At 58.8% G+C, this 14,188-nt stretch overlaps 1 protein-coding gene across 1 annotated transcript in view; it reads left to right on the plus strand.

The window, feature by feature from the left end:
* Positions 1–12,443, plus strand: part of FLT1 (fms related tyrosine kinase 1) — a 105,130-nt gene extending 92,687 nt beyond the window's left edge. Inside the window, exons 19-24 of the mRNA XM_023530708.1 lie at positions 126–225; positions 5,149–5,254; positions 5,514–5,656; positions 7,758–7,842; positions 9,179–9,273; positions 12,067–12,443. Coding sequence (XP_023386476.1) covers positions 126–225; positions 5,149–5,254; positions 5,514–5,656; positions 7,758–7,842; positions 9,179–9,273; positions 12,067–12,244 — 707 coding nt within the window. The 3' untranslated portion in view covers positions 12,245–12,443. The remainder of the gene's footprint in view (positions 1–125; positions 226–5,148; positions 5,255–5,513; positions 5,657–7,757; positions 7,843–9,178; positions 9,274–12,066) is intronic.
* Positions 12,444–14,188: the final 1,745 nt, after the last annotated feature.

The raw sequence follows: 14,188 nt of genomic DNA on the forward strand, positions 1-14,188 counted from the left end.
TCACTAGTGAGGATTTGTCGAGCTTCACTGCAGGTGGTGCCATGCGTGGAGACCCATCCCCATCACTGGCCGCTTGTCACTAGGCCATCAGCGCTGATCGCCCTGTGTTTCGGTCGTCCCCGCAGGTGCGTCCCCGTACCCGGGCGTGCAGGTGGACGAGGACTTCTGCAGCCGCCTGAAGGAAGGCGTGAGGATGCGGGCCCCCGAGTACGCGACTCCTGACATGTGAGTCCTTGGCCGCCCTGGCCCCACCCACAGCGCTCGCCCCACAGAACTCCTGGGGGGGAGCTCGTTGGGTTTTAGAATTCTAGTCCTGCGGAGCCCCATTGGACAGGTGTGCAGGGAGGACTTCCCAGAGTGAGGCACATTGTCCCGGATCCACCCTCACCTGTTTCCTCTCTCGACCACTGACATGACTTTTCAAGGCCTCTGGCTGGGAACCGAAGTGAGAAATTCAGTTCCTGAGTGTGAATCCAGGTGAAACTAACAGGCCACCCAGGAACCAAACCACATGGGAGCCAATCAGCCCAGCTCAGATTCCCAGAGCGGGGGAGGGAAGAGACGGACCCACCCTAGGACCCGGCTCAGCAGCTGCCTGCAGCATGCAGCGCTGCCTGCTACGTGGCCCGTGGCTCCAGGCAGGTGGCAGCCTCTGGGCGAAGGCTCCCTCATGGCTCAGCGCTGGCCCGCCTCTCAGACGCTCTCTTCTTGACGCTCTGTGGATGTCTCGTCCTTTGAGTGTTGGGCAGGAACGCGATGACACTTGCAGCTGTGTTGAGCTGCTGACAAGGACTTGGGCAGCACCTCCTTTCCTGAGCTGGCAGGCGGCCCTCCCTGCCCCACCCACACACTGGGGTCCTGTCACAGCCCTGTGGTGGCCTTTGGGGAGGGGTCAGGGAACGAAGGAAGTGTGGGCTTGGCCTGAGTGCAAGGTGGCCGTCTCTTTCCTTCATGTCTGAGGATAAGACCAGGTCAGACCCAGAATGAGGCAGATGGGACTGAGGCTGGGAAGGCAGAGTTAGGAAGCAGCCTGGGGCAGCGGGGAAGAGGGACCTGCTCTTGTCTGTCACACGTGGTGTGCCGGGAGCCTGAGGCAAGGCTCCCTTCTGAGAGCTGGGGACAGATACACGAGCCCAGGGCCGCACTGAGAGTTCATAATTACTCACTTGGTTTTGCATGCAGAGAGCCCAAGCGATCCGGTTTAAAGCGAGACCGCTTTGCACTTGAGGGTTGTCTAAGTGGCCCCCGCCCCCACCGCCTCATTTGAAGTTCCCAGCAGCCTTGAGGAGCAGGCAGGTCTGTCAGTCTGAATTCGATGAGCGATGAATCTAAGCCTCTGAGAAGTGAACTGACTTGTCCTCCTTCAGCTAAGCGGCAGAGCAGATTAGGAAGGCAGTCCCTTGGACTGGACTCCCAGACGACAGGACCGTTAAATGAGAACTACATTCCACATTCCTTAGAAGAAATGTTTCTCTAACGTGTCCACTCGTGCTTCAAATTAAATGTTTCCATCCACTTTTCACAAAATCTGAAAATCACAAAAGTTCTCTACCACTAACAGCAATAGTCGTAACCGCAGTCATTAAGTAGCAGCATTTAACGATGTTTCTTGACTAAACAGTTCTTTAGTGCTTATTAAGTGCCGGGTACTGTGTTTAGCACTTTTAACCTATATTAATTTTCCCGGTGCCCATAACAGCCCTATAAAGTAGGTACTGGTATCATCTCATTTCACAGATGAGAAAAGCAGGGCACAGAACACCTAAGCGATTTGCCACATTGCTTGTGTGCTAAGCACACCCAGCCCGACGCCAGGGCCCAGAGCAGTGCACACAACCTGCAGGGCCTGCTCCCAGTTCGCACCCAGCCGCTGGTCCAGAATAACCCTGGAGGCAGGAAGTCCCACCAGCTTCGGAGAAGAAGCTCCTTGGACTTCACCAAACCCCCAAGTCTGCACATAAACAGTCTCCCAAGTAGGGCTTACACCCCACGCAGCCCCTAGGGAGAAGAGCCGTTCCTCAGATCTGGGGGTTTATTTTAGAGATGAAAAGTAAGCAGCAGCTTCAGGAACATTTGTACAGAAGGCCAGAGCTCAAACCTTCAGCCATTCTTGGGCATTTGAAAGCTGCCCGGGCGAGGATGAAGTGCAGCTCTCAGAACTGGGATTCTGGGACGCGAACTTGGCCTAAAGTGGTGCGCACGTGGGAGCCTGGGCGACAGCCGGACAGGAAGCTCTTCCCACAGGTCCAGGAGGGCTGTGGGGTTGAGCACGCCTGGGGCAGCTTCACCTCGTAATCTCGTTTGCTCAGGATGCCCAGCGTTTCCACGTGAGTCCCTGGTTTTCCGCCCGGAGCCCGTTTAGTCAGAAGTCTTTTGATAACGGAATGAGCAGTGAACGTTTTTATTTTTCTTTTCCTTTGGTGTTTGCTGAGATGGTTTGCATTGAATTTTAGGCAAGAGAAGTGGAATCTGGCAATCAGAAACCAAGAATCAAAATAAAAGCAGCACGTAGTCGTAGAGGGTCCACCTCGCTGGTTTCTGCCGAGAGGCCCAGGGATCCCCGCCAGGCCGCCTGCCCGGGGTGACCCGATGCGGGTTGAGGCCAGCGGGGGCAGACCCTCCTCCCTCCTCTCACGGCCGGGTCAGGTCTGTCCTGCCCTGGCTTCCTTCTGTAGATCGTCTCTGTGGGCGTTTGATGTTCTTCCGGTGATCTCCAAGAATCTAGCGACAAAGAGCCTGGGAGCACTAGGCTTGAATGCGGTACGCGGGGAACAGGCCAGCCTCTGCCACAGCCATGCGTCTTGGGGTGAGGGTTCCCAGAGTTTTGTCTGCAGACTACATTTTGCACTGATCTCAACAAATCAGCAAATATGTAAACTCACTTTAAAATGAGATCCCTAAGGGATGGTGCAGGATCTGTCGTAACGCCACTTCAGACCTCTGGTCATCAGCAGGCCGGCCCACGCGGCCTGAATGGAGCAAGAGCCTTGAGCCCTCCCTCTGAGGCGCTGCTGGTCAGGGACAGTTAGGGACCTTGGGCGCTGCAGCCCCCATCCTGTGTCTCCCAGAGGTAGAGTTACCTCGCTCCCAGTCTCCTCCATGACTGTGAATCGAGCCCCAGCGCGATGGCACCTGACGGAGGCCCACACGTCACACTCACCAAAGGGCCCTCACGGGCCTCGGAAGCACCTGACCCGCTCCACGCCCCCTGGGAGGCAGGCAGAGTCAGCACAGTCGTGAAGGACAGGGCAGGAGGGAGCCACCGTCATCTTCTGAGAAGGGTCTTGCCCCCGCAGCCAGTTTGAACAAAGGCAGGAGAGTCTGCGCTTGGGACAAGTGGTCTTTAGGAGTCCCCGTCCCTCACTCAGAGACTTGAGACAGCTGCTTCCTGGGTGCTCGTCAGAAAGCAGAACCTCAGTGCCCCTTTCGAGGAAAGCTTGCATTGGAAGACCAGTGCCCACGGAGGGTGCCTGAAAGCCACGTGGTGCCACCACTGCCCCGGGCGCCTAGAAGTCTCTCCCCGGGTTAACTCGGAGCCTTAGCCGCCCGGCCCACACCGTCGGCCTCTCAGAACCGGTTTACTGAACGGCAGTTTTGCTGTTAGGGCTTTGCCAACATCGGCAAAGTGTCCGGGGCAGCTGCGGGCCGCACCTCCTGGTGCTGATGACGTTGTGGCAGGCGTCCGGGAGAGCCGCCGCTCAGATTCGAGTCCCAGCGGTGGCCGCGCTTGTTCCAAGTCACCGCTTTGTGACGTGTGGCTCATGCGCACCACACACCTGCTGTGCCTTCTCTTCACTGGAGCTTTGCCTCTGCCGTGCTGCTCAGAATCGGCTTGTAAAGTCTGCAGATCACGTGGCCTGCAGTTTCCCCTTTACTTCTCTCTTTCCTCCCCCGCTAGTCTCCCTTCCTCTCTGTTCAGCCTTCCTATGTTCTGTCTTCACCTGCCACTTCGTATTCGTGGACACAAAACAGGGCTATCCTTAAGGGACGCCTGGGCTGCCGGTGAGACTGGAAAGCCCATGGCTCAGACGCGGCCAGGGCCGGAGTTTCTGGGGCTTGTCCGAGCCACACGCAGGTCCAGCATGGCCCGTGGTGTCGCAGTACAGCCTAGGGCTCGTGGAAGGCAGCTCTGTTCTTCCGGAGATCAGTCTGGGTCCCTCAGCCGTCTCTACCGAGTGCTCACAGCTGGGCCCTGCGCCGGGGAGCGGCGTGGAGACCAGGTCTCTGCCCGCAGCTGGGGTCTGACCCAGCGACGACTCCGGAGGAGAGCAAAGAGCCCAAAGAGAATCCATGCTGAGGCAGCGTGGAGCAGGCCTCCGGCGCGCGAACCCTCGCCCCTGCGCATGGGGACCCTCGGCCCCACGCGGACCCTCAGCCCTGCGCGTGGGGACCCTCGCCCCCGCGGACACAGCCAGGAGGGGCCCAGGCCCTGCATAGCGGGACGGCAGAGGAGTCCCATGGGAACCCTGCCAACGTTTAATTCCCAGGACGAGAGTCAGCTTCCGTGACCCTAAGACACTGGTGTGTCCAGAAGCTCTGACGTGCTGGGGCGGGAGGTGGGGATAGCCCCACGTGGGGACATGCACACAGCACACAGCCCATGATGGCACTCACTCTCGACGGGGACACCCACCTCCCAGAGGCGACCAAGGCCCGAGCACAGGGCTTCTCCGGTGTCCACTGTGAGCTCAGTGGAACGGGGCACTTATTAAGAAGCCCTCGCCAGCCTCCACCACAGCCTGCGCCTGTGCCAAGCACGGCAGACTGTTTGCCAGTGGATGTTTGTGTCCATGCTGGCTTTTCCCAGTCACGGTGCTGTCTTGCTCTGACGGGCAGGGAACACTCCGCCCCGTGTGACCGCGACCGCTGCCGGTCCCCTTCCCAACAGCTCAGCTGCCCTCACGCAAGATCACCCTCCCGCTGCGGGGACGAGGGGCTCCGAAGGTCCTGGGCCGTGGCGGGCTCTGCACGGTCTGCTTCTGTAGACGCGCTGTCCGTGGCCGGCAGGCCCCGGCCACATGGATGTGTGAGCGCTGCACGTGCAGGGCGCACATGAAGGCAGACGCCGTCCCTCCACGCGGGCGATGCCCGCCCCTGCTGTGGCGTGCAGGGCGGTCTGCAGCTGTCCGCTGTGCTTCTGCCCGACAGCTATCAGATCATGCTGGACTGCTGGCACAGAGACCCCAAGGAGAGGCCGAGGTTCGTGGACCTCGTGGAAGAGCTGGGCGACTTGCTTCAAGCCAACGTACAGCAGGTAACACTAAGTTTATCGAGACTACCAGAAGCCAGGCGCCTTTGAATATAAGTCAAGAGGGTGTTTTACTTTTGTTTTAGTAGCTTTTAATACCCGAGGTTAGCAGTAGAAAAGTGTGTGTGTGTGCGCGCGCGCGCGCGCAGAATTATCTGTGCAAAACACAACTGAGGAGGTGGGAATCGTGGTTTTAGCTGACGAGTTTCACGGTAATAGACTAAAGTACAAGTTCGCACATCACAGCCCTGTCTTTGGCGTTTAGGACGGTAAGGACTACATCCCACTGAGCGCCATGCTGACAGCAAACGGCGGGTTCGCGTGCTCAGCCCCCGCCTCCGCCGAGGACTTCTTCAAGCAAGGGGTCTCAGCTCCGAGGTTTAATTCTGGAAGTTCCGATAACGTCAGGTAAGCGTCTTTGCTTTCCCCGAATTTATATTATAAAATTTTCAAACATACAAAAAGACAAAGCCCACCTCCTAGGTTCAGCCGTAGTTAACACCTGGCTGGATTTTGCCCGGGCCTTACCCACACCTGTGTGTGTGTCTACACGCTCCCTGCGGATGTTTTTCTTTTTGCTGAACCGTTTGAGGGGGAGCTTAAGGCACTGTGACACTTCACTTCTAAACACTTTGGTACACGTCTTGTAAGGACATTCTTCTATGTGACCAAACCAAGGTTATGACAAAGAATCAGTAATTCTTCAATATTGTTAAATAGGCAGACTTCCCCAGGCACCTCTGATCCCTTAAAAAGAAAGAGCAGGATCTGGTCAGGAATAACACATCTTCTTTTCTTTAGTGTATCTTATTCTGCAATAATTCCTTCATCTTTTTTTCAATAACATTGACTTTTTTCACGAGACATTAGATAAAACTAAACAAGGTGGATTTTATTGTTTTCTGATAAACATAGCTCTCGTCACTACAGAGGAGGAAGGGGACAGACCCTCACCAAGTGCCCACCCTGGGCGCAGGGGTCAGCGCTTCAGTGCTGCCGATCACCTGGGTGTCACATGTGCCCAGAACTAAGCTACATAACACACGCATCGTTACTGACGGTCAAACTCGTATCAGGTGGTTACACGTGTATTGCACGTGTCATTACTGACAGTTACACGTGTATCACGTCATTACTGAAGGTTTCATGTGTATCACACCAGCACTAACGGTTACATGTGTGTCACATGTGTCATTACTGATGGTCACGTGTGTATCATACACGTCATTACTGACGGTCACACGCGTGTCACACCAGCACTAACAGTGATGGATGTTGCATGCACACTTGGTGCTGACAGTCACACACACCTGCTGTGTGTGGTCTGGCACTGTGCTAGGCTCTCGCACGCACCCGCCCCTTCAGTGCTCAGGGCGACCCTGTGGAGGAGATGCTGCTGTTCCTGTGACGCGGGGAGTCAGGGCCCCGCGGAGGAAAGCTCGCACGCACCGCACAGTGGAGAGAGGCAGAGTGGCTCCTGGCCCGGCTTCTGACCCCCGTTCCCGCCAGCCGGGACCCCAGCACGCGCGCCGCCCCGTGTGTCTTCTGGCCTCTTGAGCTGCAGTAGATACAGCCCAGGGCTCTGAGCGCAGCTCAGCTGAGCCTGGCAGGCCACCGGGAGGGCCTGGGGGCAGCCGCAGCAGTCTGAAAACACGGACAGCTGTTCATGAGAGGCCCGATGCCCAGTGGCCAGCCCAGGTTTGTGGTGGCGCGTCGCAGGTCACCGGCACTGCTCATACTTCCCCTGGCCCAGGAAGCTGAAATGGTCGAGTCATCCATTTCGTAAAGATGAGGAAACTAGCTGGCATTAAATACACTGGCCGGGTCGGAGGAGGGGCGGGGAACACCTTCCAGCGTGTTGCTTATTTTTAGGCTCTAAAAAATTGGGTCTTGTGGACGGTGACAGGGTGTCAGACCAAGAACCTCAGTCACTAGGTGAACTTGTCTCGAGAGTAACCATGTGGTGGCCTGATCAGCAGTACATCGGGACATAGTGTACAAGGAGGTCACGCAAACACCGCCCGGCCCTCTCCAGTCTGTAGTCACAGAGCTGAGTGCGCCAGGAGCCCTAGTCCTCGGCCAGCTGGCGGCCTGGCGACGCCTTGTCTCTTGTCCCCTCACATCTCTTTAGAAGTAGGCAGCCACGTGGCAAAGCCACGCCTCTCCCTCGTCACGCAGGGTGTTCAGACCGGGCGATGACTCAGTGCTCCTCTAGGCCGACATTTTCCGATTCCATAAGGGCCTAGAGTTCATGCCACCACCGAGTGTGTCAGGCCCCCCAGGGTTTTGCTCAAAACTCTGCAGTGTGGATTATCAACCACAGGAGGAAGCAGTGTCACCGCCGCCAGGACCTGTAGGGGGCACAGCGGGAGCATTTCAGCCGCGGGGGTGAGGGGGTTTCTTCCTGCATTTCGGTTCCTCTTAGCTGGGATACAGGGCCCGCGGTCTCCTGACTAAAGGGAGCTGGACGCATTTCCTGTCCTGATTTTTCTATCTGCTTCTTCATTAGATATGTGAATGCTTTCCATTTCATGAGCCTGGAAAGAATCAAAACCTTCGAAGAACTTTCCCCGGTCGCCACTTCCATGCTCCACGTAAGTAGTGGCATGAAGCTGCTCAGTGCACCCCAGCAGGAGCGTCTGCCACACTGCACCCACACACACACTCCAGCAGTCTGGCGCCTCGCAGTCAGCGGGGGCCGGTGATGAGTGGTGGCTGGAATGGCAGTTTCAGGGGGACCGGCAACAGGACTTAGTGACACGGCCCTCATTCGAAAGCAGGTCACTCTGGAGTTGGAAGGTGACTCAGCATTCACTCCAGGGCCCAAGCCCTCGACTGGTCGCAGTTTAGTCCCTTAGGACACTCCGTGGGGTTCCCAGCATCCTCGGCTGCCGATGCTGGACCTCGCTTTCAGAGGAGCAAAGGGCCTCAAACCTGCGCTAGTGGCGGCCACACTGTGGCCCGAGCGCCTGGAAGGGGTCTGCCTAGCGCCTAGGCCTGTGCTCCGTCCCACTGCGTCTGGAGGCCGGACAGCCATATTCCTCCCTGGCCACCCAGGGTGGAGCAGTGCACGCAGCCTGGAGAATAAGAGGCTCGACCAGTTTGTCCTCTGAAAGCTCTGGGACATGGGACGAGAGGATAAGTGGGGAGAGGGAGGGCCTCACGGGCCCTGCCACTCACGGCGTGACATCAGGTACACACCTTTGCCACTAAGTGGGCCAGAGATACTGGCTCCCAGTAGTCAGCAGACAGGGAAGACTTCTGTTTCCAGGGCCCTGCCTGGCCTCGCTCGCTCAGGCTGCTTTACTGACGGGCGTGAACACAGCCCAGCGACAGACTCGAGCGTGGCAGGGGCAGTGTGGCCCCCCTTCCTGGAATGCTGCATTAACCCAGTGCCAAGGACTCTGCGAAAAACTCAACGTGAAAGATGAACCAAGGAAATAGAGTGCTGGAAACCACGGTCGAGAAGGGCCTGGAGAGCCCCTGCATCTTCAGGGGAAGAAATTAAGCCGCATGTTTATAGCGTCTCAGAAGTTCTGTGGGTCGTGGCCACCGAGCAGCGAGCAGCACGCTCACTGCCAGTCACCATCAGCCGGAGTCAGTCTCCACGTGCTCTGGCAGTGACGGCATAAAAGTTACTGTGAAAAATGCTCCTGTTACCTGCAGTTGCCCCTTTCGTTTAAGTTTATCTTCTTCGCCTTCAGGAAGAAGGGCCTCAGAGTCACTGGTAACAGGCATTTCTTGCAACGGACAAAGTTTAGACTTGTCGGTATAGACGGAATGCTTTGTCCTAAGGGGCAGGGGCTGTGGAAGGCGAGGATGGGGCCTGGAGGGGCTTCAGATGCGCACGCCCCAGGTCATCCCCCAGGGCTCAGTGTGGGCCCCTCTGGGCCAAGCAAGACATGTAACTTGTCCCTTTGTCCCTGCCAGGGCCACCGGGCGGACAACAGCGCTCTGCTGGCCTCCCCATTGCTGAAGCGCTTCACATGGACTGAGAGCAAAGCCCCGGCCTCGCTGAAGACCAGGTGAGGAGGGGGCGTCTTCCTGTGGCCGGTGGGTGGGGCGTGAGGGCCGTGCTGGAGTGGGTTTAACAGGGCACTCGAGAGCTAGGGGCCCTCCTCAACCACAGGGTTCAGGCATGGCAGGAAAATACGTTTTTGTGTTCCCAAAAAGAACAAGGAGGACATAAAATCAGACACATGAGCACCAAGATCTAGGAAGGGCACTGGGGTTTAAGGAGAGAGAACGTGCGGAACATTCCAGCGAGAACAGGCAGGCCCAGCACATGCCACAGAGTGGAAAGGAGCCTGGTGCCCACCGGGGCGCAGGGCAGGCGGTGGATGGAGGCGTGCTTGGCCACCTGCGGCTCCGCGCTCGCAGCATGTCACGGGACGGGTTGCAGTGCCGGCCTCCGTCCTAAGATGTGCTGTCCTGAGACCCCAGCCCTTCAGATGAGGGCCCGATTCCTGTGCAGTCCTGGCACCCCTCCCTCTGTGCAGTGGCCGGGGTCGGCATAACTCAGGCCTTTTCCCCTCCCCGTGCTGGCCGTGTGCCCCACCCGCCTCCTGCGCTGGCCATGCACCCCACCTGCCTCCTGCGCTGGCCGTGTACCCCACCCACCGTCTCGTCTCTCCCTGGGGCTACTGCTGGGCCTGCCGGGCACTCCTGCCCTTCCTGGCTCCACTGCCCACCTGCATCGGCGGAGCCAGTCCTCTTGCATCTAGACCAGAAGTCAGCAGACTTTTCCCTGAGGGGCCAGAGAGTAAACAACCCCACCGTGACACTGTCGGATGAGAGCGGCCCTGGACAGCACGGAAGCAAGGAGGTGTGGCTGTGTCCCCATGGACCACACCCATGGGCCACTGCGCAATGGCATCATCAGTCGTAAGGGAAACGCAACCCAAAGCCTCAGAGGTACCACTGCCCACGCCCTGGACGGCCAGAACCAGGACGCCGGCGCAGGCGAGGGTGCGGAGGAGGGAGAACCACGCAGAGTGCCGGCAGGATGGACGCATAGGGGCGCAGCCACCTCGGACAAGGCTCACGGCTCCTCTGGGTGCCAAGCAGAGTTAACTCTGCGACCCATGGTTCCACCCTCCATGCGTGCGAACAAAAGTGGAAAGTACGTCCCCCCAAACACGTGTACACACAGGTTCTTAGCAGTGTGGTTCATAACGACCCACAGTGGAGCTACCCGGACGTCCGTCAGCTGATGGACGGATGACACAGCACGCCCACACAGCAGGATGCCATGTGTCAGTAAAAAGTACGCCGCACCGACCCGCTACAGCGTGCATGGACCTCGACGGTGTTAAGTGGAAGCCGGTCACACAGCGCCACGCGCACAGTGGGCAGACGGCGGAGGGAGGCGTGGGGTGGAGCGGCGACTGGGCGTAGAAAGGGGTTGGCGTTCTTCTGGGGGACGATGAAAGTGTCCGAACATTGCCTGTGGTGATGGTGGCGCTGACCCGTGCACCGGACATAGGTGACGTGTAGCATGTCGATCGTATCGCGATAAAGCTGCTGTTTAAACAGACAGGTGACCAGAGCACTGGCTGTATTTGCTGACCCCGCGCTAAACCGAGGGGGCCACCGACGCCTCTCGGTGACAGCACGCCACACCCACCACGAGCGAACTCGGGGACATCTCCGGGGAAGCCGCACGTGTGCCCTTTTGCCCCGAGTGCCGCGGTGGCACCAGAGTCGACCCTTGGAGTACTGGGCCCAGCGGGGCGGGGGCACCGGTGAGGGGGCGCGTCGGGAAAGACTAGGGCCCCGCGCGCTGTTTCCTGTTTGGGACATTACCGAAGACAGGTGGCCCCGTGCGTCTGGGTCTTCGTGAATAAGGACACCACATGTGTCTCCTCTGCTCGGAGGCCGAAAACACAACACGGAGCGAAGGCTCGACGAGCCGGCCCGGGACCAACCGGACGCGGCCCTGCACAGGCCCCTCGTCGTCGTCCCCACCACCAGAGTCAGCAGACACGAAGGGACGAGGAGGTCCCCCTCCCCTGCCCGCATGTCCATCTGAGGCTGCACGCGACGTACAGGACCCAGAAGCCGTCTCTTCACTTTCGAGCCCTGTCGGTGACGTGCAGGCCCCCGACTTCAAGTGTCCTCTTCCAGAGCACGAGCGTGGCGTGGCGGGCAGCGCAGCAAGCTTTCGGTATGGAGCTGCGTTCACTTTTCGAGGCCACTGTCACAGACCACGAACCTGACGGCTAAAACAAGCGGAATTTATTGCGAAACCACGGTGCTGACCGTGCTCCCTCCAGAGGCTCCGCGGGAGAATGCGTCCTCTGCCTCTGCCAGCTGCTGGGGGCTCCGGGGCGCCCTGGCTCACGGCCGCCTGTCTCTGCCTCTCAGCGGGGTGCACGCGCGGCCTCCAGGGCCCACCTGGACGACCCAGGCGCAGCCCCCTCCAAAGGCCTTCTGCTGGGTGGCGCCTCTGGTCCGCTGATCAGAGGTCTCGGGCCTTGACGTCAGAGTTTGGGGGGCGGGAGCATCTTCCAGCCTGCACCCGGGACGAGGTGGGCTTTGCCCAGGTCTCGGAGTTATTTCCCCCCATGGAATTCAGGGTTCGCATCGTCTGCTCCCCCAGCCCACCCCCAGCCAGTGGAGCACCTTCCGCCCGGCACCTTGTGCTGGCGGTAGCGGGCAGGGCCACTCTGGAACAGAGGGAGTGTGACCAAAGGTTGAGACGGGATTCAAAGCCGTCAGCTCTCTGAGTGACGGACAAATGACACGTGAAGAAAGGGGGATTTTAGGGTTTGATTTCAAGAAATCAATTCTACTGATTTTTCCCTTTTTCCCTTTAGCTTGAGAGTGACCAGTAGAAGCAAGGAGTCGGGGCTCTGCCACCCCGGCTGTGGGCACGGCGCCGCAGGCAGGCGCAGATTCACCTACGACAACTGCGAGCTGGAGAGGGCGATGTCGTGCTGCGCCCCGCCCCCGGACTACAACTCGGTGGTCTTGTACGCCACGCCTCCTGTCTAACGCTGGCCACGACGCCCGATTGCCAGACCCACATGTGTATTTATATCTCCAGAAAACTAGCTTTTGCCAGTATTATCCACGTTTGAATTGACACCTCTGCCTTTCCACAGGAGCCAGCTGCTTGTGATTTTCAGTCGTGCCTTTTTCTTTTGACTAACAAGAATGTAACCCCAGATAAACAGTGACGGTGCCAAGCGAAGACCCCGCCGGCCCCCGCCTCACTCGGTGTGCAGCCCTTTGGGCCCGCGGCCTGGCCCGCTCCTCAGGCCGAGGCCACGGGCTCCCGGCCTCGGACGACGCGGGAGACACACTGGCCAGGCCACGCGGCCCGAGAACCAGGGCCACCAAGGCCGAGTGGGTCTCCGGGGGGCCTCTGGTGGACGTGACGTGTGAGGAGGGAGGAGGGACCAGGACAGGGCCCGAGGAGGGAGGGTTGGGGCCGGACCGTGGGGAGGGGTGGGAGAGGCCTGCTGCAGCGCCCACAGGGACCCGATCCGATCCGGTCCCCATCGGGAAACCCAGCTGGGGGCACACAGGACCGAGGGATGAGGGGACAGTTTTTGGATTCCGAGAGGCAAGAAAAAGACAAACATTTTTTGGAACTACAAAGCAAATGTTAGACTCCAGCTACAGGGCCGGGTCTCTGCCCAGCCCACACAGGGCACATTTTTTATTTCTAGCGCTGCGGGTGGTGCTCAAATCTGAGGCCACGCTGCTGGCCGCTGTAGCAGGGGACACTGAGAAGTCGCCCCGATCTAAGCTGACTCCATGGCACAGTGGCAGAAGGCTCACAGGAAGCTAACTGGAATGAGTGCCATTTGTCTCAAAATGGAACGTCAGATTCTATTGAGTGTGGTGTGTCTTGGAGACACAGCTCAGCGTTTTGTGTGGCTGGTGGTACAGGGAGCCGGGTGAGGGGGAACAGTGCTGTCGGGGTTCTCTCCCCCTGGAACTGGGCCGAGGGGGTCACGGGAAGGCGGGTGAAAGCCGCACCTCTGTGCCAAGCAGGCCACCCGCCATGAGCTCAGACCCAAGGGACAGTCGGCCACGGTCCCTTCTTAGCAGAGTCCACCGTGTCACGATTGTCTCCTGGGAAGATGAGGTAGAGCATTAATCTATGTTTACTAAGCACTTTATGCTCTTTGAGGGAAGGCGGTATGTAATCTATGCAAGATATTTCTAGAGCGGGGACTCGGGGTCAGCCAGACAGCAGTCGGAGAGGCCTCTCTCCCTCCGCCTTGTGGCCGAGGAGGATGGGACGGGGGCCAGGGTGCAACAGGGCCCCACGCCACGCCGCGGGCTCTGCGCCTCCCGAAGCCAGCCAGGGCCGGACGGGCCGCAGGGAACTGTGGCTTCTGGTAGAGAAGCGTGTGTTTCCCATTATGCATGTAGCTTAACTCTAGAACCAGAAATAGAAGTAAGAGAAGAGTCTGTGCTGCCTTCTCCATGCGTCACAGTCTAGTTTTGAGGTTCTTTGGAGAGAGGGGGGAGTCGGTGGGCCCGGTGGTGGCCCCGCTGCGGGGGCCTCTGGCCGGCAGAGCATTGGGTCAGGCCCCTCCGCTGAGGGCCAGTCCAGACGCAGCCAGGCCACGGGGGAAGCTTCGTCCACGCGCCTCCGCGTGCGCACGCGCTCCTCTGACGCCAGTGGCCGGGAGGTGAGGCCCCGGGGCAATGAGAGACCTCCGTCAGCTCCCGCGTGTTTTCACATCAGGTCAGGTTCCAGCAATTAGTGAAAACCAAGGAAAACCTTAGCTCTGTGTATAACACCTCGATTTCGATCATCTAATTCCTAATCATTACGAGACCTTAGTGACACCATCCTACTAAAGGACAGAAATCTGTTAGAACGACATTCATTCAGCTTACGGCTCCGGGCTGGAGCCTGCAGGAGGCCATCGTCACCACCTGCTCCCAGCTGCAGTCTTCACAGAAAGATGGAGGCCC

Source organism: Pteropus vampyrus, unplaced genomic scaffold, assembly GCF_000151845.1.
Source record: "Pteropus vampyrus isolate Shadow unplaced genomic scaffold, Pvam_2.0 Scaffold52, whole genome shotgun sequence".
Taxonomy (NCBI): domain Eukaryota; kingdom Metazoa; phylum Chordata; class Mammalia; order Chiroptera; family Pteropodidae; genus Pteropus; species Pteropus vampyrus.